This window comes from Sinocyclocheilus rhinocerous, unplaced genomic scaffold (genome assembly GCF_001515625.1).
Source record: "Sinocyclocheilus rhinocerous isolate Xijiao unplaced genomic scaffold, SAMN03320098_v1.1 scaffold584, whole genome shotgun sequence".
Taxonomy (NCBI): domain Eukaryota; kingdom Metazoa; phylum Chordata; class Actinopteri; order Cypriniformes; family Cyprinidae; genus Sinocyclocheilus; species Sinocyclocheilus rhinocerous.
Genome location: NW_015630348.1, coordinates 3,458,814 through 3,480,197, shown reverse-complemented (window position 1 = coordinate 3,480,197; position 21,384 = coordinate 3,458,814). Strand labels below are relative to the sequence as shown.

The window sequence follows — 21,384 nt, the reverse complement described above, 5'->3', positions numbered from 1 at the left end:
GTGTGCGTGATCATATCTCTGTCTTTGTAGTATGAATGTCATGAGAAATGCTCTGTTGATGAATCCTTGGGTTTTAATGCGCACATTTTAATGCATGTTTTATAGGGTTTTAATGGAATCACAAATTTAAAATTAATGTATATTAAATAATATATTATATTTAATTAATAATATGATATCCTTATTAATTAATGACATGCAAATAACTGTATATTTGCTGAAATATGACCCCAGATGAAAGCAGACTGCTACACTGGTCCATTTGTAACAAAACCTAAAGAAACCCTGCAGAAATGAAAATAGTAACTTACTGTACTCACCGACATGGTGTTACAAACCCATATGACATTCAGTTTTTTGGGTGAACTACTCCATTACTTATCAGAGAACTTTGATTTAGTGTGTAAAGTAGTCCATTCTTGAGTCTGACTGTTTCTCTTTCTTCACTCAAGGGGTCTATTGAAGAACGTCTGAAACAGTTGCAAGATGCCCACAGAGATTTTGGCCCCGGATCACAGCACTTTCTTTCCAGTAAGTGTGGTAACTCATTTGAAGCCATAGAGTCTTCTGCCGGAGTGTGATGCTGAGCACTGGGAGAGGGGTGGGCTGATGGAGCTTAGCGGAGAGGGGTTGGCAGGACTGTGTTTAAGTGGGCAGAATGGGCTGTGACTTTATTTATTCTCACTGTCACTCACTGCCCGGTCTAATATTGCAGGACAAAGACAGTGCCTGCTACACACTTAGCCTCATTTAGAAGTTGTCCAAACTTTTCTGGCTCTCTAATTCACTACAAATCAGTACTACATTTACTACGTTAAACGAGGACACAGGGAATGGCAATTTCAAGTGACATTCCAAGAAGTGGACTTGGTCTTATCGTGGAGCATTTGGACACGGTCTGGGCAAAGATTTGACCCTCAGTTATGAACGAGGCTTGCTTAAATACTCACAACTGAATTTTAAAGCTGCATTCAGTCCTTTTTTGCTTATTAAAATAGGGTTTACACATAAATACATGAAAAGCACTATAGAGAAATATAACTCAAAAGATATGTAAAATCCTAACATATGCTTTATCCAAAACTTTAACCAGATAAAAGTTAGCAAAACCAAAAAGTGAGTGCATAGTTAGATTATTTAGCTTATTAGCCTTTAGCTCAGCCCCTTATCTGAATATGAGGCTCAGAGGATTATTTGTTGTTTTAGCCAGATTAAATCTTGCTCGACTGCCAATAATTTTTTAATAATCAAAATCAATTTAAAATTGCACCTGTTTGTCAGTAGCTCAGTATTACTGGTTTATTTTGTGGCACTTCATTTTGTGATTTCACTGGAACAGAGAGTTAGTTAGGATAGAGAAATAAAAAAGTATAGTGTACATAGTTATGTGCATTATGTGCAGAGGTGGTGCCCTGTTCTCTCGCTTACCCCTTTGGTCCTCCACTGACTAGTGGGATGGATAATACTCAATGTAATTTTACATAAATATTTAAAAAATGCTGACACCTAATTCATTTCAGATTGTAAAAGCAGCTGAGAAGGAAGACAGGAGTGCTGAAGCCCTCTAAACGGAGTCCAGAATGACCTCAGTGCCCATATAGTTCTCAGTTTTCACCATTTGTATCTCATAGTACAGTAGCGTTTGACCTTAGGGGTTCCGTATAAAGAGGTTTGCAAAGCTCCACTCACAGAAAAGCTTTCTAACATTTTGAACACTTTTGAGGTGCTGTTGTTTAATAGCCTCTCCGTGTGGAAGCAGTATGCTTGATGGACCTTGAGCGGTGCCGTTTGAGATTTTCAGAATAGCTTTTCATGCTTGACATGTCTGTCTTATTGATATTGCCCTCTTTCTTTCTCTGTCACTCCAGGCTCCGTCCAGATTCCTTGGGAACGTGCCATATCCCCCAACAAAGTGCCATACTACATCAAGTAAGTTCAGCCGTAAAGCATCAACAGTCTATGAGTGTCAGAAACGAGAGAGACAGTGTAAAACTGTGGGATGAGCATGTCAGATTATCAGGTATAGAGAGCAAACTCAATTACTGATCCCTGGTGCAGGGATTATTGCACTGTGATAAACAAAATAAAAAAATAAAATAAAAAATTCAACTGTGGCGTTCCTTTTGTCACGCAGCCCTGTGCGTTTTTAGCGATTTGAGTTTATAGATGTCACAACAGAGTCTGTATTGTGTGGGGATTGCAGAAAGGTAATTGAAATAAAGCTGTAATAAAATTTAAATATTAGATACTTAAATTAGGAATGTTGCCTCGTCAACTAACTGCAATAAACAGCAAAAAGTTTAAGTACGGAAATTACTGCAACCAAAATTAAATTAAAAGATAAATAAATATAAATATATACAATATATACATATATATATACAAATAATAGAAATGACACAAGTACATAACAAAATTACCAAAACTTTAAAAAAAGATTACAAATACTGTAATAGTAATATAAATAAAAGTATTATTTATAAAATATTATAGTATTTATTAATGCCATGAAGTGCCATGTCAGTAATCTCTGAAGTCGCAGGAAATGATGTCAGGACAGTGCTAATTGGTTGATGGAATTACATGAATACATGCCTAACCCTGATGTCATGGGAAGCATTTTATGTTTCTGATAAACCCAAATGTTAAGAAAAGACACAACTGCTGGTCAATGTGAACAAGTCAAAGGATCAAAATTATGCAACTGATTGTTTACATGTCATTGGCCAATCAATGTAAACGATACCGCAGTTAATGATGAGTAAGTGAATACATGGAAAACTTCCTTTTTCAGACCCCCTCACTTATTTATTTGTTCCTATGATTTATTCCTCTGATCGTTTTTTCACGGCTGCTGGTGCTATAGAGGAAGGCACGAGTACATGTTGCAGTACAGTATGCAGCACACATGTACCGGCTTTGTGGAGATATTCTTATACTACATGCCTATTCGTCAGATTTGAATTCAAGCAGTGTTTAGCCATGAGCTTTTCTTTGAATGTCATCAAGGCAGCCATTGTGGATATAAGCATGCAATGGCTCTGAGAATCTTTGTTCAGGATTACTGTGATTGTGAGTACTCTCTGTCTCTCTCACTATACTGTGGAAATGTTTCAGATTTACGGGTGCCTATATATTTTAAAACTTATAACCATATATTAGACCAAGTGATGTAATGTTAATATACCAATTCTACTTGAACTATCTAAATCTTCTTGAATTATCAAAAGCTTTTTACTGTAAAATGTACTAATAATCACTTTATTAATGCAGGTGGTTAAAAAAACAATGAATTAGAGTTCATCATAAGAGGCTTTTGCATAAAACATGGACAGTACTCATACTGAATACAGACAGTGCACAGGGTCATACACACAAAGACAACCCATAGGAAAGAAAAATCAAAATTGAGATCTCTTTAACGTCTCAAATATTTCTCCTAGACAGAAATGAGGTTACTTTAAGATTGAATGGAGATTTTAGCTTGAGTCTCCTGCTTCTCAAACTTGTCTCCTGAGACAAAAACTCTAACACTCTCACAATGGTCTCCTTTAAAGCTTTAAAAGAGATCTTTCCATTCAATTTCCATTCAATCTTAAGGTAACCTAATTTCTGTCTAGGAGAAATATTTGAAATGTTAAAGAGATCTCTTTTTTTATTTTATTTGTATTCTCTCTGGTTAGCTTCAATGTCATGTATCCACACCATTTCAGTCAAAGACAAGACATGCATTGTCATATTTGAAGTTGTTTTATGTAGACAGCGTTTTATTGCACAGTGATTTAACAGAGGAAACCATAACCTATATTTACATACATGCAAAATGGGCTGTACAAGACAAAATTTTAATACTAAACAAAGCAAAAAACAATAAAGAGATATTCTATGTTTCTTCCACCACATTCTCAGTTTTGACTCTTTTTTTCTCAAATATTTCCCATGTCTCATTTGTGTCTACTTCCATTTCTCCTAAGGAATTTTAGAAGAAACATCTGAAATGGACATTGAAGATAAATTTAAACATTTAAACTAGTAACCCTTGATTTTCTGAAATGTTTAATGGTTTTTGAAATGTTAGTTTTAGTATTTACAATATTAGTAAAAGTTTAACGTTTCTCCTAAGGAATGTTAGAAGAAACATCTGAAATGCTGTTGATACTAAAATGAGAGATATATGAGAATCTCATCTAAGTCTCCTGAGCTTAGGAAAAGCAACCACTGAGCAATATTTTTTTCCTATGGCAATACAGCATCAGGGTAACCAACCCGACCTCACAGGAAAACTATTTTATGAGGTGCCGAATTTGTATGAATTCGTACAGTGTGAATCTAACCGATAACATGCTTTTTAGAAAAAATATGAAAATAAAAAAATATAGAAAAAAAAACATGAAGGTCAACCCCTTATCCCACCACTAACCATAACAGTCACTGAGAGGTAAGCAGATTGTGTGAGAATGTACAAATTCATACGAATTAGCCACCCATTCACTAAAATGTACTAAATGTACTAGTTACTAAAAAGTGCCATGAGATTGTGTTTGGGCAACACACGACACAAGAAAATGCAATAAACATTAACTAAATAACAGAAAATGTGTCACAAACATAGACTGTATAAAAACATGGACGTAATGTCCGTGACGTCACCCGTAGGTTTGCAAAGATCGTTTTTGAAGCTCAAAGTGGGTGGAGGCGGCCGTCGCCATCTTGGCAGCGCATCACTCCCGGATAATCACTCAAGTGGCCACGCCCTTAATTATGCAGAACTTTAAGGCTTAATGTAGTTTAAACGGATGAGTTATTAAAAAAATTCACCCCCCTCACAGTTGTCATGAAGGGCAAAATTAGCTATATAGACCAAAATAATTTGTAAACATGTTTTTTTCTGCTGTAAAGTTGGGCATTTTAACATGGGGAGTCTATGGGATTGACTTCCTTTTGCAGCTAGCCTCTAGCGGCCAGTTGACGAATTACAGTTTAAGTCACTTCCGTATTGGCTTCACAAGAGAGAACGGGAGGTTGCCGCTTGGTCACAAATCACCCTAATGTACTTTACTGATAACAAAAATAAGAATAAACTAAATTATTTATATAAAATATAATGTGATGTGTCACGCAAGGACTTTTGGAAACGTACTGTTTTCCACTGTAAATTATACAGTAATTTGTAGTTTTTTACTTGCAAAAACATAAATTTGACTGTATTTTACAGTAAAATGACATATAATGTGGTCAAACCAACAGTTCTTCACTGTATATGGTCAGGTCACAAGTTAACCAATTGCCAGATTTTACTGCTTTACAAACCCTATGGTTTTGTATAAACACATTTTTATAGTGTACATAAAGGCTTCTTTTATAGTTTACTCAAAAATTTATATTCAGACATCATTTATGCACCCTTCAGTCCTCCAAATATAAAAGGGGTTTTCATTCTGTCGCAAAAGGTGAAAAGCTGTTCCTGTGTGCGTCGTAACCATTTGCCAAATTTGAATATGCAGAAAGCGGCAGCAGAGGGGAAATTGTTCAGTCCGTAATGACTAAAATTTGCATTTGTGTTGCATAGAAGTAACAAAGTCATATGGGTTTGGAGTGCCATGAGGGTAATAAATAATGAAAGAATGAGTAAATAATGACAGAATTTCATTTTTGGGTGAACTAGTCCTTTAATGTTTCTCTCACGTGTGTTCTCCCTCCTCTCTCTATGTTTTTCTATTTTTGGCTTCGCTACTCTGCTTTTACTCTACTCTTTTCTCTCCCCTTTTATAGCCATCAGGCTCAGACAACCTGCTGGGACCATCCAAAGATGACTGAATTATACCAAGCTCTGGGTGAGGCAATTAAACACAATTAAACTCTGCTCTTATATCTTCTATGTGTCTACTTCCCACTGGGGAACCATAGAATGGTACCCCACACGCAAGCTCAAATACACCAACTAGAAGACGGTCTCACACTGAGCTCGGTTTCTTTACCTGGATCTCTCATTATAACCTAATATTTCATCCCACCCCAGAGATGTCAACAGCTCTCTCGTTAACCCAGGGGCAGCTGGACCAACCTTACGATTGCATTGCCAACTTCTAATTAATAATGATTAAAGGGCGTTTACTGTGTGTGTTAATCTGATGCGATGTGACGCGGGTTGTCTAAACACTCCGGCACGGCATGAGCATAAACCGCTCAACCCCACCGAAGTGACACATTGCTTCCTGTCTCTCTGTTTGCCTATGTCAGAGCTCAGCTATTCTTTTGCTGCTTTTTTTCTCTCCTCATGAATGATATTCTCTCTTTTTCCTCTCCCATCTCCCCTGCTGCTCTCTCACAGCGGACCTGAACAATATCAAGTTCTCTGCATACCGGACTGCCATGAAGCTGAGGCATGTGCAGAAGGCTTTAAGATGTATGTAGAAAGAAGCACCCACACTGGTTTGCCCTTTTCCCTCTACTGCTCTTTGAGCACAAGTCATTGATTATTCGTGAATTTCGCGTACAGAGCTGGCCCTGCTGTGCGCCTCTGATCCGTCTTTTTCATTAAAGCCCAGTGATTTTTATGCAGCTTAATTAAGCCTAATAATTGGTGTGATTGTACTTCTTCGGGGGAGGTAATTAAGAAGTCTGCATGAGGAATTAACCACTGTTCCTCCCGCGACACGCTTTGCGGGTGGAGGTTTATCTGCCACTGTCCAGACAGCAGCTTTCTCTCGTTGGCAGTTCCCTTCTTTCCTTCAGCCTCTCCACTGTGCACATAATATAAATATAAATGTGTCCATGTAGGTTAGTTTTTCTTTCAGGAGCCCTTCAAAAAATAATATGGCACTGAAAAAAATCTGCTATAATACATTGAAAAATGTATGATTTATGTGTTTCTTGCAAAAGATTTTATTTCCTTACAATACACATCTACCCCTGGATGTCCATCAACAGTAAAAAATGCTTTTTTGCAGGAAACGGATGTTGTTATATTACATCTAACTAGCCAAACTTTGGCTCCTTTGCGGAGAGTTTTGAACCCAATGGGTCATCCTATAAAACTGGTGCCTTTCCCCTTTTGAGAAGCTGATTTATGCAAATAACCAAGGAAAAAAAATATTTTTTAGCCGTTACTAAAATCTATTGTACCATCTAAACACACACATATACACACATATAAAACCTAGTTATGTCTTCAGAAAATTTACAAGTTGATGGTTTTACAGTTTAATTTGACGTTGCAAAGGTTTTACTCAAGTTTGTGAAACTAGATGCTTGTTTTCTACAAATTTTGTTCAAGGTAACAGGTTTAAGATTGCCCTCAATTGACAAACACGTCAAAACAAATGATAAAGTATAATAGAGGAGACTGACTTGTCCTTGAAAAGTTTGCATCTTGAAAAGAATGACGCCACGTACAAAATATATTTCAGAATTTCAAAGAATTTTTTATTAGTTAACATTAACAACAATCTAACACACAAAAACTCTATATACCTGTATGGAGAAAGAGATAAATAAATGAATTCCTGGTTTTCGTAAATGTTTCGAAAAATGTCTGTAATAACAGTAGAAGTTCAGCTTCAGCTGTCATTTCTTTTTTTATTTGTTTGTTTGTTTGATATTTTTACACATATGTACATGAAGGAAAACAGATGGCACCTGCATTGTAGAGTCATCCTCATGGAGAAAACATGTTCAGGGCCACATAAGCAAGTTGAATCCACTACTGAGCATGGCATGTTACTGCTTAGGACAAGTTACTGCTTGCATCTCTCTTTCTCTCACACACACACACTCCTGGTTTGCTAGTCCATGTCATTAGCCGAATTAATAACCAGGCTGCTATAGAAACGGTGCTTTTTTGTGTGCCTGGGTCTGATGATTGAGGATGGCTGTATAAAATGAGCATCTACAAAGGCCTGTTAGAGTCTCTAGCAGCCCACCTAACCCTGAAAGCACCGTGGCAGTGCTGCTTCCATATTTCAGCTCATTATCCAATTAGGATGACATCAGCATACAGCCTAAACCCTGTACTCTCACTGCCGCACTAGAGATTGCCAGAGGAAATGATGTTATAGCAGTCAAATCAAATTAGTTAACACTCCACACACGTACAGTAATAAGCATCTGACCTATATATATATATGTGTGTGTGTGTGTATGTGTGTGTTTTTCTAGTGGACCTGCTGAAGTTAAGCAGCGTGGTGGACGTGTTTCGAGAACAGGAGCTGCAGCATGCCGAGCACGTGATGGATGTGGTGGAGGTCATTCACGCTCTCACTTCCCTGTATGAGAAACTAGAGGAGGAGAGGTCCGTCCTGATCAATATCCCCCTGTGCGTCGACATGTGTCTCAACTGGCTGCTGAATGTTTACGACAGGTACTGACGGTAATGTCACTCACGACCCATTTGACCTGCTCCAACAAATGATGTCAAACCAACCCTGCACCCTCCTGCTGTCTGTGAGACACTTTTACTGGTCAGTCACACACTGCGCAAAAAGGGGCATCCTGTATCTGGGATTTAAGGGTTAATGATGTGACACTTATGTGACACTATATATATATATATATATATAGCTGAATACAAAGAGTATAGGTTCTAAGAACTTGGCACATGTGTTTCAAAGATTTTTAGATTTTTCCATTTTATTTAATGTGGACACTCTTATACGTCATTGACCCTTAAATCTTTCACTTATAGGCAAAGCTTTGTTCTCCGTGTTCCACAGTTAAGTGAATTAAAAGATGACTACGGCACTGAGACATCACCAGCAGGCAGCTAATCAGACTGTAGGAGTTAAAAGCCCCACTGCTTGACTCCAAGTATCGCATTCTGTGCCAAGCTCTTAGCTTCTTAGCCAACGTTTAAAAAAAAAAAACTGATTAATTTATTTAATTATTTACTTGTTTTTCATTATCCTTCGTGAATTTGTCTCAAACATATACTAGACTCTTAACTACCTGCTGCTAATGACTGGAAATCAGAGCTCTCACTCTGCGAATAATTGGTAGTAATTGCTTTTTTGTTTTGCTACAAACGCTGGATGTGAATAAGAATGAGCAGCATGCATGAGGATGATAATGACAAGCTCTCAGTCAAACAAGAAAGCCAAACAAGGTAGGAAATGTTCCCTTTAGTAGCAATACTGAGAGGGGATTTCTTGTTATTCAAAGCAAAATGTGATTAGGTAGTGTTTGATCAGTTTTCTAGCAAATTTTTATTTATTTTTTTGCGTCTGTACAGCAATCTGTTTAGATTTGCTCGTGAGATCTTGGTCTCAGTGGAGCTCAAATGCTTCCTGACCTGTTTTAGAATCTTTTTTTGACAGGCCTATCTGGTGCAATAAGTGTGAAATGTCTTTTCCTGTAAGCATAAAACATTGAATAAGACAAGAAATGTACCACTATACAAATATCTAAAAGTACACTGTGTACATATATACTTGCTGTATCACTGTATTTTGCTCGGCTAGCCTTAGCAGCTCCTGGCAGCCTCCTCATTAAGGATTCAGATGGCTTGGAGGAAGTTACTGCTCCAGAGTAACTTCATATGTTGACCATATATCCATGGTAGCATGTTAATGACTGTAGTGAGAAAAGGCAGTTGCTGGGATGATTTAAAATTTTTTTTTGCATTGTGTAGTACATGGAGAGAGCGCAGACTGTACAACATAATGCAGGGCCCTTTCAGTCCTGTTTGGTGCCGCTTACTGTAGTTACTCCATAGTCATACTAATTGACAAGATCATTTCAATAAAGAACCTTAGTGAATTTTTAAATGTGTGTTTGTTTCTTTCTCCAGTGGTCGTAATGGTAAGATGCGAGTGCTCTCCTTCAAGACGGGCCTGGTTATTCTATGCAATGCAGACATCCAGGAAAAGTATAAATGTAAGTAGAGGGCTGTGTCACATAAACTTGATGTCTTTCTGTACAGTCTGCCTTCCCAATTTTCTGTCCTTTTATTTCTACCCCTAAACCCTTACAGTAACCTTTTTTCATGAAGCCATATTCAAGCCACCATGACGAAGTCTTTTATCCCAACAAAGGCTGCATTTATTTGATCAAAAATACACTAAGAACAGTAATATTGTAAAATATTATCACAATTTATAATAACTGTTTTCTATTTTAATAGATGGTTTTAATGGTATGTTAAGTTTTACTATCCTTGTTAGGACTTTTGGACCCCACACCATCTGCAAAACCTGACCCACACACCACCTTATCCTTTTTTTTCTTCTTCTTCTTCTTTTTTTTTTTTTTTGAATCTGTGGTCCAGTAACACTAAAGTGAAAATGACCATGCCACAGTGTAAAGTCCTAGACGTTCTCTCACAGGGTTTCCCTTCCAATCTTCTCTAATGCTTTAAAATTTCATCTGTGGCGTAAAATCTCATCTGCTGTTGTGAGAGAGGGTTAGGGGGTAATTTGACAGGGCAGACAAAAGCAGGACCCAGTAAATAAGAGTCAGGCATAGTGCACTGCAGAAAGCATTAGAGGAGAAGAGTCCGAGTCAGATGTGGACATCCTCGAGTTAGAATACAACCATCATAACTCCCAAACATTGACTAAAAATGTTTTATATCTGTAAAGGTAATGAGCACTGAATGATTGGTCTGTCTTGATCGCTTTGTTACCAATGTGCCATTTCAATAGTAAAAAGCACATGAGCTCTTACTTAGAGTGTGTATACAGGGGGACCTATTGGACATGTAAAGATTAAGGCCCTGCAGGGCCCCGGGGCATCAGCCTCTTTGTGGAAAATGCAATTTTTTTTCTGTTGGAAAATCCTGTTTAGGATGATAGCTGCGTTTTGGAACAAGCTGATCTAAACTGGTCATTATTTGGTTGACCAGCCATGTTGTTCCAAATCCAACTGGATCACCATAAGTAGCTGGTTTGTTGGTGGTGTATGAGCTTATACCAGCCAAGCTTAGGCCAAAAGAAGCCATCTACAAGCTTAAATAGCATTTTCCATCAAAAAATAGACTTTGTAATAAAGTCCCAATTTTGTTGCAATAAAAGTTGCAATAAAAATTTAATATTGTTGCAGTTTCAAAAATAATCACACCTTGTGTGCAATACTTTCCAAAAGAGACACCAGTGTACAATGACTATTATACAACATCAAAGCTGCAATAAAGGATTCTGTGAGTGCTGAGGAGGGACCAGGAACAAATAACATCTCTCATTTCTTTGTTTATTTCATATCATGCCAACAGCCACTGGCACAAAGCGCTGTTCATCTGTCTATATCAATTTTACATCTACAGTGGCTTGTTTTTGGGTGTCAGGCCTGTTAGCTTGAGGGCCCTGGCAGTCAGAGGATCCGGGGCTCTGGCCTTGATTGACCCATCCATAATCTGTCCTTGGACTAGACTATGTATGAGTCTGGTTTACATGTAAGTGTGAATGTGTGTGCCCCCACAGCAGGAAGGTTTGTGTGTGCCAGCCACTTTAGATGGTGCTATTTTTACTGGCACTGCAGAGAACATTCTCACTCCTGTCAGGATCATTCTGCTCAGTGATGGCTAGATTCATGACACATACTGTTTGAGCCGTTCGCCTCTCTCGGCTAATGTTAGCCTTTTGTCCACATTTACACCAGTGCTTGCGTGATGCACACACTTGCATATCTTGCCAGACTCCACTCTGCCAAAATGACTTTGTTGCTTATCAAATATTTGTATTTTCCAGTGAGAAAAAAAAAATCCAGACATTTTTAAAGCAAGGTGATTTACTTGAAGCAAACTGCACAATATACATCACAACTTGTTTTATGTATATCTTTAATTTAATCTTTAAAGGGGTCATATGATGCGATTTCAATTTTTCCTTTTTCTTTGGAGTGTTACAAGCTCTTGGTGCATAAAGAAGATCTGTAAAGTTACAAAGACTAAAGTCTCAAATCCAAAGAGATATTCTTTATAAAAGTTAAGAGTCAACCACGCCTACCTAAAACGGCTCGTTCTAACACGCCCCCACGTCTACGTCACGATGTGGGAAGATTTGCATAACGCCGCCCAAATGTTCACGCAAAGAAAGAAGGCGTAACTTTTATTCTCGCTGTAGTATTGTTGTTGCCGCCGCTGCCATGTCGTGAAGGAACTACTTTGTTTGGCCTTCCAAAAGAGGACGATATCCGCTTCGTCATGCCTAGAGCTGATCCGTGCTGGTCACTGAGGAAATACATCAATTTCACGCTGTGGATCGCCGGATCGGCTTTCACCGTGGACGAAGCGGAGTCCAGCCCGAGGTCGCCACATGCCACCGCATAAACACATTTCATTAAACCAAATACACAAAATAATGTTCTTTTTAGCAACATAATATGACCCCTTTAAAAGTTGTTTTTCTAAATGTTCTTTTTAATTGAAGGATATCTATAGTTAAAATTAGGAAATACAATTTGTAAGACATTGTTATTATTAGTATTATTTACTTAATTTTATAATCTTTATTAATATTTTAAATTAGTTTTTATTTTTGTATTTTGTTTGTTAGTATTTGTGGTATGTGCTTTTGACATTTTGATTAGTTTTTGTTTATTTAAATATTTCTGTTTAGCTTTAATATCTTTTTACCCCAGTTTTAGTAATTTTAATACTTCCATTTACTTCAGTTACTTTTGTTGTTGTTTTTTTTAAGTTTCAGTTTTCCATCAAATAGTTATATTTTATTTTATTTCAGCTTTATTTCAATTAACATTTTTTTAACAGTAATAAAATTGACCAGAGGGGGAAGAAAAAAACTTAATTCATATTCTTTCATATTCTGTAATGAAAGTATTAATTTTTTATATATTTTTACTTGGAAAAACACAGATTAATTAATTTTATTTATTTATTTATTTTTATTTTTTTGCAGTGCCGACATAAAACATTAACAACACTGTTGCAGTGACAACATTAAAGTGTGAGCCATCTCGCCTCACACCTCTATAACCTAAAGCCATTTAAGTCTCACATTCTCAGTTTGCCCACCTCCAGGTTTCTTCACACTGGCACAAAGCTCCTTTTCCCTATTGCCTCCTTTTAGTGCAGCATTCAACCAGGTCTTCTGTGTGTGTATTGCAGACCTTTTCAGACAGGTGCGTGGTCCAGGTGGACTGACAGATCAGAAACATCTCAGCCTGTTACTGCACGAGGCTATTCAGATCCCTCGGCAGCTTGGGGAAGTGGCGGCGTTTGGAGGAAGCAACGTGGAGCCCAGTGTCCGCAGCTGCTTTCGAATGGTAAGACTTTAGATTCTCTCTTTCAGTATCTCTCATTTTCTCTGATAAGCTTTCTGTTTAGATGATGAAAGGGCCTCCCTCTACACAGACCCTTTGCTCTCTGTGATGAGCAAATCTTCTTAAATATTTGTACCAGAGGCACACTTTCTCACTTTCCTTCTTTATTGCCTGTCACATTCCTCTCTCGCCCTCGCTCTCTCCTAACTAGGCTCTGCGTCTCCTGGGTTTTTGGGCTGGAATGTACAGAGATTAAAGAGCTGTTCTGTGACTTTATTCCTTTGGGTTTTAGTGAGTCACTGGTCAGAAACATACTCTACGCAAATGCTTGGTCAGTACTTGGTAGTCCTTTTGTGCTTATTAAATGTGCATTTCTCCTTCACTGTGCCAACGTCAAGCTTGCATACTCAAGGGGTCAATAAAGTTACCTTCAAACATCTGTGCCATTAAAAGAGAAGTGCATAATTTCAATGCAATTAACGCCACTAAACGAAATAGCAAACACAATGGCTATTTTTAAACGTTTCCCTAAACACTCCCCATCAGCCATTGGTTGCAATGTTTTTATCACACCACAGAGACACAGGTTAGACTTGTTGGGGAACCAACCAAAAATGGCTATCTTTTGTATTTCTATATTCCTGGTATGCAGAAAAGTATTTTACAAAATAAGAAAATAATACACATAGACCTTAAACCAGACATGTTGTTATTCAGTTTACCAGCTTGGAAGCTAGTCAACAGTTACACTGATTTTAAAAGCTGCTGTGTTATTTTAGATTAGAATTAGATTAGATCTGTTACCCCAAAAAGTGTCAACACTGTCTCAACTAATGACATAACTGGCAGGACTAATTTGCAAATGTATAGGAAACCTGTCTGGAAGAAAGTGTTTTTGCTATTGATGCTAGAGGCACAGAAATTCACTTTAAAAAACACATTTCACTTTAACACTACCTTTCAAAAGTTTGGGCTTAAATGTTTTTGTCTCTTGTGTCTCTTATGCTCACTAAGGCTGCATTTATTTGATAAAAAATACAGTAAAACGGTAGTATTGTGGAATATTATTACAATTTAAGCAAATTGTTTTCTTTTTTAATATATTTTAAAGTGTAATTTATTTCTGTGATGTCAAAGTTGAAATATCAGTCAGTCTTAAGTGTCAGAAATGATGCTGATGAAAAAATGATGATTTTTTCAGGATTCTTTGATGAATAGAACTTTCAAAAGAACAGCATTTATTTGAAATTGAATTTTTCTGTAACAATATAAGTCTTTACTGTCTCTTTTGAGCAATTAAATGCATTCTAAATGAAAGTATTGATTTCTTTAAAAACAAAACAAAAAAAATTAACAGTGGTGTAAATTGAGTTGCGTTCAATTGCGTCGGTGTGCAATCAAGCTTTCCAAAGAGTTTGGGTTCATATACTTGCATAGAGTGTTTCAGACTTTCAGACTGATAGTCTATGCTAATTAAGGAAAATGAAGGTGTAATGCTCGCTGACATCTTCTCATCCATCTTTACACTTATGAGGCTATAATTCAGAAAATGCAGGGGCATCGCAGTGGAACGTAACCTTCTGGCATTTCATTCTACTGATGGCCTAATTATGAAATTGGTGTAGGGCACAGGTTTCTTGTAGAATGGCCTTAAACCTTTCATTCTTAGGTCTGCCAGCTCTTAATTAAATCCTGTTCCATCCAAGAGCATGTGTGCAATTTCAGGCACACGCAATTAAAAATCATTTATTTTGACGTTTCCATGTCCATGTCTGCCTTTATAATTCTGGAAGAAATGCCAATCAGTGCTTTCCAATTACACAATTTTTTTCACTGGCTGCATTAATCATGACAGATCAAGAAAGATGTAGCTCAGCCAGTCGGTGTGGGTTTCAGCGTGTGTCTAGATGAAAAGACTGGTTCACTTTGTTTGAAGTTATGGACTATCTCATGGGAAACTCTCAGCTGTCCCTGTGGTATGGACTGTTTAGAAGATCCTCTTTTGTTATTTCAGTGAAACTTCTGGAGTCTTCCACTGAACTCCTTACTGCACACTTTGGTCTCAGTCCCAGACTACAAACACTGCTAAAAACACACACACACTGCCTTGCCCTCTCAGGAGACAACACACTCCAGCGACTACTAAGAGCCACGCTAGAGATACTCATGTTAATTATAAAGCTCTGCCCGAGCTTCAGAGTGAGCCCAAGGGAAATCAACCTTTTAATGCATCTTCGATGCGTATTTAATGAGAATTTAGCACGTTCCAGATTTTTACGTCATCCTCTTTTATTAGGGTTATTGCTTGTCATCCGTTTCCCACTGTGTCATTATAACAAGGGGCCTCTCTGAGTTTGTATCCTTCCCTTTCACGGGGACGTGATTGCCCTGTATCGCCTGAGTACTTTTAAGGGACATGCTCTGATAGGGTGCTTGTGCCCATCAGCTACCAGAAGTTGTTTTGGTGCTTAATTGGGCATGCATAATGAACAATATGTCTTCTGGGTATCTGGATTCATGCTACTTGTTGCTGTGTGATTTTTATCTTTCTCATGTGTATCTTTTGTGTCTACCACTAGGCTCCAGGTAAGTCAGCTATCGAGGTGTCTCACTTTCTGGAGTGGATGAGCCTAGAGCCTCAGTCTGTGGTGTGGCTTCCTGTTCTACACCGGGTAACTGTGGCCGAGACAGCCAAGCACCAGGCACGCTGCTACATCTGTAAGCAGTGCCCTATCAAGGGCTTCAGGTGAGCTGCTGCAATGCTGAGTCGTTATTTGGAGAAAGACAGCACAGATCTCTCTATCGTTATTTTTTAGCTACTCAAAATAAATGATAAAAAAAATCCTCTTTTAGCTGATCAAAGCGTTTGAGGTAATAGCATTGAAGTTAAGAACTGCAGAGGGAGTAGTACACATGGGTTGTTAATGGACTGGATTTTAATTAGGGCTTAATTAAATATGTGAATACTGTTAGATTTATATTCATTTTATTTTTTTAATTTGGCAAAAATCTTTGTTGCGTATGTTAATTTATTATTTATTTTTTGATATTTAATTTTGATATTTATTTCCATCTCTTTTTTATGCTTTTTGTCCTTCAAAGGGAAACTGGATGCATTAAAACCGAATGCACTGTGTGTTTAAAAGAGGTCAAATTGAGCAAAAAATAAATAAATAAATAGAATTACCTTGCTAAAAAAATAGCTTATTAACCAGAATACAGTATGTACACTACCATTCAAATAGACCTTTTAATAGACTTTTTAATAGATCAAAATGATCAAAAATTCAAATGAATGCTGTTTATTTTAAACTTTCTATTAATCAAAGAATCCTGAAAATATTATCACAATTTCCACAAAAATATTAAGCAGCACAACTGTTTTCAGCATTTATAATAATAGATTATAATTATTAGAATAATTTTTGAAAGATCATGTGACACTGAAGACTGGAATAATGTCTGCTGAAAATTCAGCTTTGCCATCACAGGAATAAATTACATTTTAAAATATATGAAAACAGTTATTTTAAATTGTAATAATATTTTACAATGTTACTCTCTTACTGTATTTTTGATTAAATAAATGCAGACTTGGTAAGCATGAGAGACTTATTTTTAAAAGCATCTCACCAGCACCAAACTTCTAAATGGTGGTGCACAATAAGTAATATTGTGTTTTATATGCTGGTTTTCTGGTGTCCCCACCAGACGTCTTGATTACCCTAACCAAAAGTGTATCTTAGTCAGTCTACTTCAGCAGAAACAGCCAAGTTTTGCTGGTGAACACAAGTGCTATGATGACTCCGCATTTAGACCTATACTAAACCATCACTATCTGGCATAAAGCACCCTGCTAGTCTTAAATTGTTATTATCAGCAGGGTAGTTCAAATTCATGAACAAACACATCAATATTTGGATGTAAAATGTGTCTCTGCCTGTTTCATCAGATACCGAAGTCTGAAACAGTTCAATGTGGACATCTGCCAGACGTGTTTTCTGACGGGCCGGACTACCAAGGGCAAGAAACTACACTACCCCATCATGGAGTACTACACCCCGGTACATATGCTTTGTTACTTGCAGAGGATTTTCCTTGCCAACTGGCAGCAAAGGTTTCAAATTCAATCACTATTGTACAAGGCACTACGCAAAATAAATATGAATTGAACCAAATTGATCTCCTGCAGTGAAATACAGCACAAGGCCATTTGCTTAATGGGTTTCCCATGCTCCAGTCTGAGTTTTATAGGTGGGCGTCTTTATTATGCACTGGCTTTCTGTGGCTGCTCAAAAGATGATAGATTGAGATGGGAGGAAGACGAATGTTCTGTGGAGGAAGTGATGTACTGGCGGTGTGTCGGAGGAATGTTACGAAGGGGACGTGTTGTGTCTCAATCGCTCATGTTCTTTCATTTTTCTCTCCGCTGGCTCTTTTTCTATCTCTCTCTCTCTTCCTGAATCATTCCAGACGACCTCAGGCGAGAAGATGCGGGACTTCGCAAAGACGCTAAAGAACAAGTTCCGCTCGAAGCAGTATTTTAGTAAACACCCTCAGAGGGGATACCTGCCCGTTCAGTCAGTACTGGAGGTGGAGAGCTCTGAGACGTGAGTCTGACTTCCTGTCTCCACTGATGACAATCACACCTAAGCGCCGTTGTGCTCTTTTTGAAGGTTTATAAGTGAAGAACTGAGGGACTGAACACAGTGCACTGCGAACAATTATTTTCTGTTCTGCTGAAAAGAACATTTTAAACCAGCTTAAGCTGTTTTGATGGCCTTTTTTTTACATTTCAGCTCATCAGGCTGGGAGGCCATCTGGCTGCTCAGGTAAACCAAGAAAAGGATGAAAATCTAGGTTGTTTGCTGATTTTAGCATCCGCGCCTAGGTGGTTGTCAGCTTGTTGTCCAGTGTTTTCCCATTCTGACTAGCTGTAAACTCCCAAAACTCCTATGAAGTGAGCAATCGGATCAGCCTGGCTATGGAGGGGAGACCAGCTAAGGCCCACAAACCATCTTAAGCCAGCTTATTTTTGTCTTGCTTTTCTGAAAAAAAAAAACCCATCTAAACATCTTTAAAAGCAGATAAATTTAGTTGAGATAAAGATGAAAACCTAGCTGGTTTGCTGGTCTAAACTGGATTAAGCTGGTTTCCCAGCCTGGCCAAGGTGATCTCCAGCTGGTTTAACTGGACATCCATCTGTTTACCCGTCCTGACTAGCTTAAAGCACCTCCTCGAAGTCCTCTAAATCAAGCAAGACGGATCAGCCTGAGCAAGTTTGTAGACCAGCTAAGACCAGAAACTAGGCACTCATACATACAGTAACAAGCTACTTTGCTAACAGATGTGTGTGTTCTTGTTTTGACAGGCCCTGCTCATCTCCCAGGCTGCCTCATGCAGACACACACAGCCGGATCGAGCATTTTGCCAGCAGGTACGAGTTCAGTCTCACACGGACAGTGATCGCACCTTACTTATGCTCTGATATTCTCCCAGCAGCCACTTCTGCTCACTCCCCTGAGCTCTGATTGGCATATTGATCCTCTTTGCACGGACACAGTGTTCCCAACAGCAGGGCCTTAACAACAGCCTGGGAGGAAGTGAGAGGGATGTGAGAAAGAGAGAGAGAGAGAGTGAGAGATGGCATTCAGGGGGGTGGACAGGGGTCAGCTGCTTTCCACTAGAAGAATGAAAGCTCAACCCACAAGGTCTGGAGGGCTCGAGGGAGCTGCCAGCACGGATCAGTCTCGTTCTGGCCTGGACGGAGTGCACATTACACACTCAGGAAACACTCAAACAGACATGCATTTTTACTCGAACATTTTAAAACGCTTGCTCATACTTACGCACAGTTATATCCGTGGGGTTTAGAATTAGGTGCAGCCAGTAGCACTTCAGGCTTATGTCCCTCTTACACACATTTGAAGTCACAAAGAAATCTGGTTTAAACCAGCCTATACTTCCAGCCTGGTCAAGCAGATGTTTAGCAGGATAACCAGCTGGCCTCCTATTCATACCATCTGAAAAGTGTGCCAAATTAACCTAAAACCAGCCAAAGGAGACCAGCTAAGAGAGCAAACCAGCTAAGACTGGTTAAATGTTTTTTTTTTTGTAACACTTTACTTGAAGCGTTTATATATAATGCATTATAAAGGTATTCATAATTTACATTGTAATGCATTATATATTTTCATAAATAATTGTAACCAAAGTTAAAATGGATTACAATATTTGCAGATTTGCCTTGCCTTGCCTAAAGATGTAACAATGAATAGATACTTATTATAATTTATTTATAATTTATTTACACAAATATCCATCTCATACAATACATTATAAAGTACTTTTATAATGCATTATGCATAAAGTATTCAAGTCAAGTGTTACATTTTTTTATTCACTCGCCCTTTTGTTGTTCCAAACCCATATTACTTTATTTCTTCAGTGGAAAAGTTTAACAGAATGTTCACGCTGCTCTTGATGGCATATTGAAATATATGCGAATGTAACTGAGATCTAGGGGTGGTGGAGGGAAACATGTTGAGTAATTGGTCAATACTGCTTAACTGATGTATCCAAAAAAATTTAATGTGTTGACACTCAAATAAAATGCTGTAAGAGCAACAGAAAAACTAAGAGAAACACTGTATGTCAATTATCAAACAATAAAACCAGCATAATAATAAAATGTGATAAGCAATAAGCAATTTACATCATACAACCACTAAGTGATAAATGTTAAATCATTTACCTAATAATCCTTTAAGTGAGATGCACAATATACAATAAAATAGGGAAATCCATCACGCGATTACAGTCTGTGTTCTTTACGATGCATGCACACAAGGTGACAATGGTAATGAAGTTTATACAGTCACATTATGGGCCAGTTTTACTAACAGCTTGCTCCAGCGCAAACTGTCTTTTGGTGTTAAAATAGTAGCCTACTGTCAGTGTCTGGGAATTAGCGATGAAAAGGCGTGGACACAGTGTGCGCCTGACTTTAATGAATATGCATTTTGTAGGAGTTTTCCTTTCAGATGCGAAATTTATGGGAGGAGAGTATTAAAATGACTCACGCAACGTGATTTACTAACGTTTGCGCTCGTCAAATTACTGGTATTTGTGTCATTATTTAACGCCCAGAAAAGCATTTTGTGCCTGTGTCGAAAGTAGATCACCCGCACCTGATGAGCATCGGCTCTGCTTATTCACGACTACACTAATTTGCGCTGCGCTTGGTATATTGCGTTGGTCGATATGTAAATGAAATGTTGCGTCTGTGTTCTTTAATTTGCGCATTGTCAGTAAATCACCCGCAGAAATTTCCATGCCCATCGGCGCTGTTTTGGAATTGTGCTCTCGTGCTAATTTGCCCTGTTTAGTAAATCTGTATAGGCTTAGATCTCTGCAACAATTCTGCGCGCGAATGATCATATTTTGAGTGCAATAATTTTGCATGTGTGCGATCTGAGATTTGTGGAGAAAATGTTCGTTTCGCAAAGAAAAAAGTATTTTGAGCGCACGAAAATCAGTTTTGCATTTAAAATACGTTTTTTGGATGTGTGCAGACCTTCTCTTTTGCGCGTGCAACGTTTCACTAGCTTGCTCTCTAAATGCCAACGGCTTGCTTGCTCAACACAACCCAGTGTTACAATATGCCATAATTCCAGCCAATCAGAGACGAGGCTGCTAAATTCTGATTGGCTGCCTTGACAACCAATCACAACATTTCTTGCATTACCACGACAGCAGAAGAGGAAAAATACAGTGCATGCATAATTATTATGCAAGTTGATATTCTGATTATATTTTTTTCCAAGCACATTTTACCAATTCCAAACAACATAAATCTTATTAACAACTGTTAATCTTGCATTTAATCACTTATAATCTATATATTGTTGTTTATGAAGGCTGGAAGTGAAAAACGCCTTATAACTCTCTCATTTGGATGCACGTCTTGCCGCATTGTTTCTCTCTTATAACCTCATTATTTCTCACTAATAACCTAACTGAAGCAGCACATGCCCTTGATATGAATTCTAATAGTGACGTATGTTTAATTGTCAACTTGAGCATAATAATTATGCATGCACTGTATTTTTCCTCTTCTGCTGTCGAGGTAATGCAAGAAATGTTGTGATTGGTTGTCAAGGCAGCCAATCA

The 21,384-nt window shown here is 38.0% G+C and overlaps 1 protein-coding gene across 1 annotated transcript in view; it reads left to right on the top strand.

Moving 5' to 3' along the window:
• LOC107740174 (dystrophin-related protein 2-like) overlaps positions 1 to 21,384 on the top strand; it is a 46,153-nt gene that overhangs the window by 10,683 nt on the left and 14,086 nt on the right. Inside the window, exons 6-18 of the mRNA XM_016552521.1 lie at positions 453 to 531; positions 1,869 to 1,929; positions 5,773 to 5,834; positions 6,332 to 6,406; positions 8,158 to 8,359; positions 9,038 to 9,100; positions 9,785 to 9,870; positions 13,058 to 13,215; positions 15,792 to 15,958; positions 17,165 to 17,276; positions 17,686 to 17,822; positions 18,012 to 18,044; positions 18,584 to 18,649. Coding sequence (XP_016408007.1) covers positions 453 to 531; positions 1,869 to 1,929; positions 5,773 to 5,834; positions 6,332 to 6,406; positions 8,158 to 8,359; positions 9,038 to 9,100; positions 9,785 to 9,870; positions 13,058 to 13,215; positions 15,792 to 15,958; positions 17,165 to 17,276; positions 17,686 to 17,822; positions 18,012 to 18,044; positions 18,584 to 18,649 — 1,301 coding nt within the window. The remainder of the gene's footprint in view (positions 1 to 452; positions 532 to 1,868; positions 1,930 to 5,772; positions 5,835 to 6,331; positions 6,407 to 8,157; positions 8,360 to 9,037; positions 9,101 to 9,784; positions 9,871 to 13,057; positions 13,216 to 15,791; positions 15,959 to 17,164; positions 17,277 to 17,685; positions 17,823 to 18,011; positions 18,045 to 18,583; positions 18,650 to 21,384) is intronic.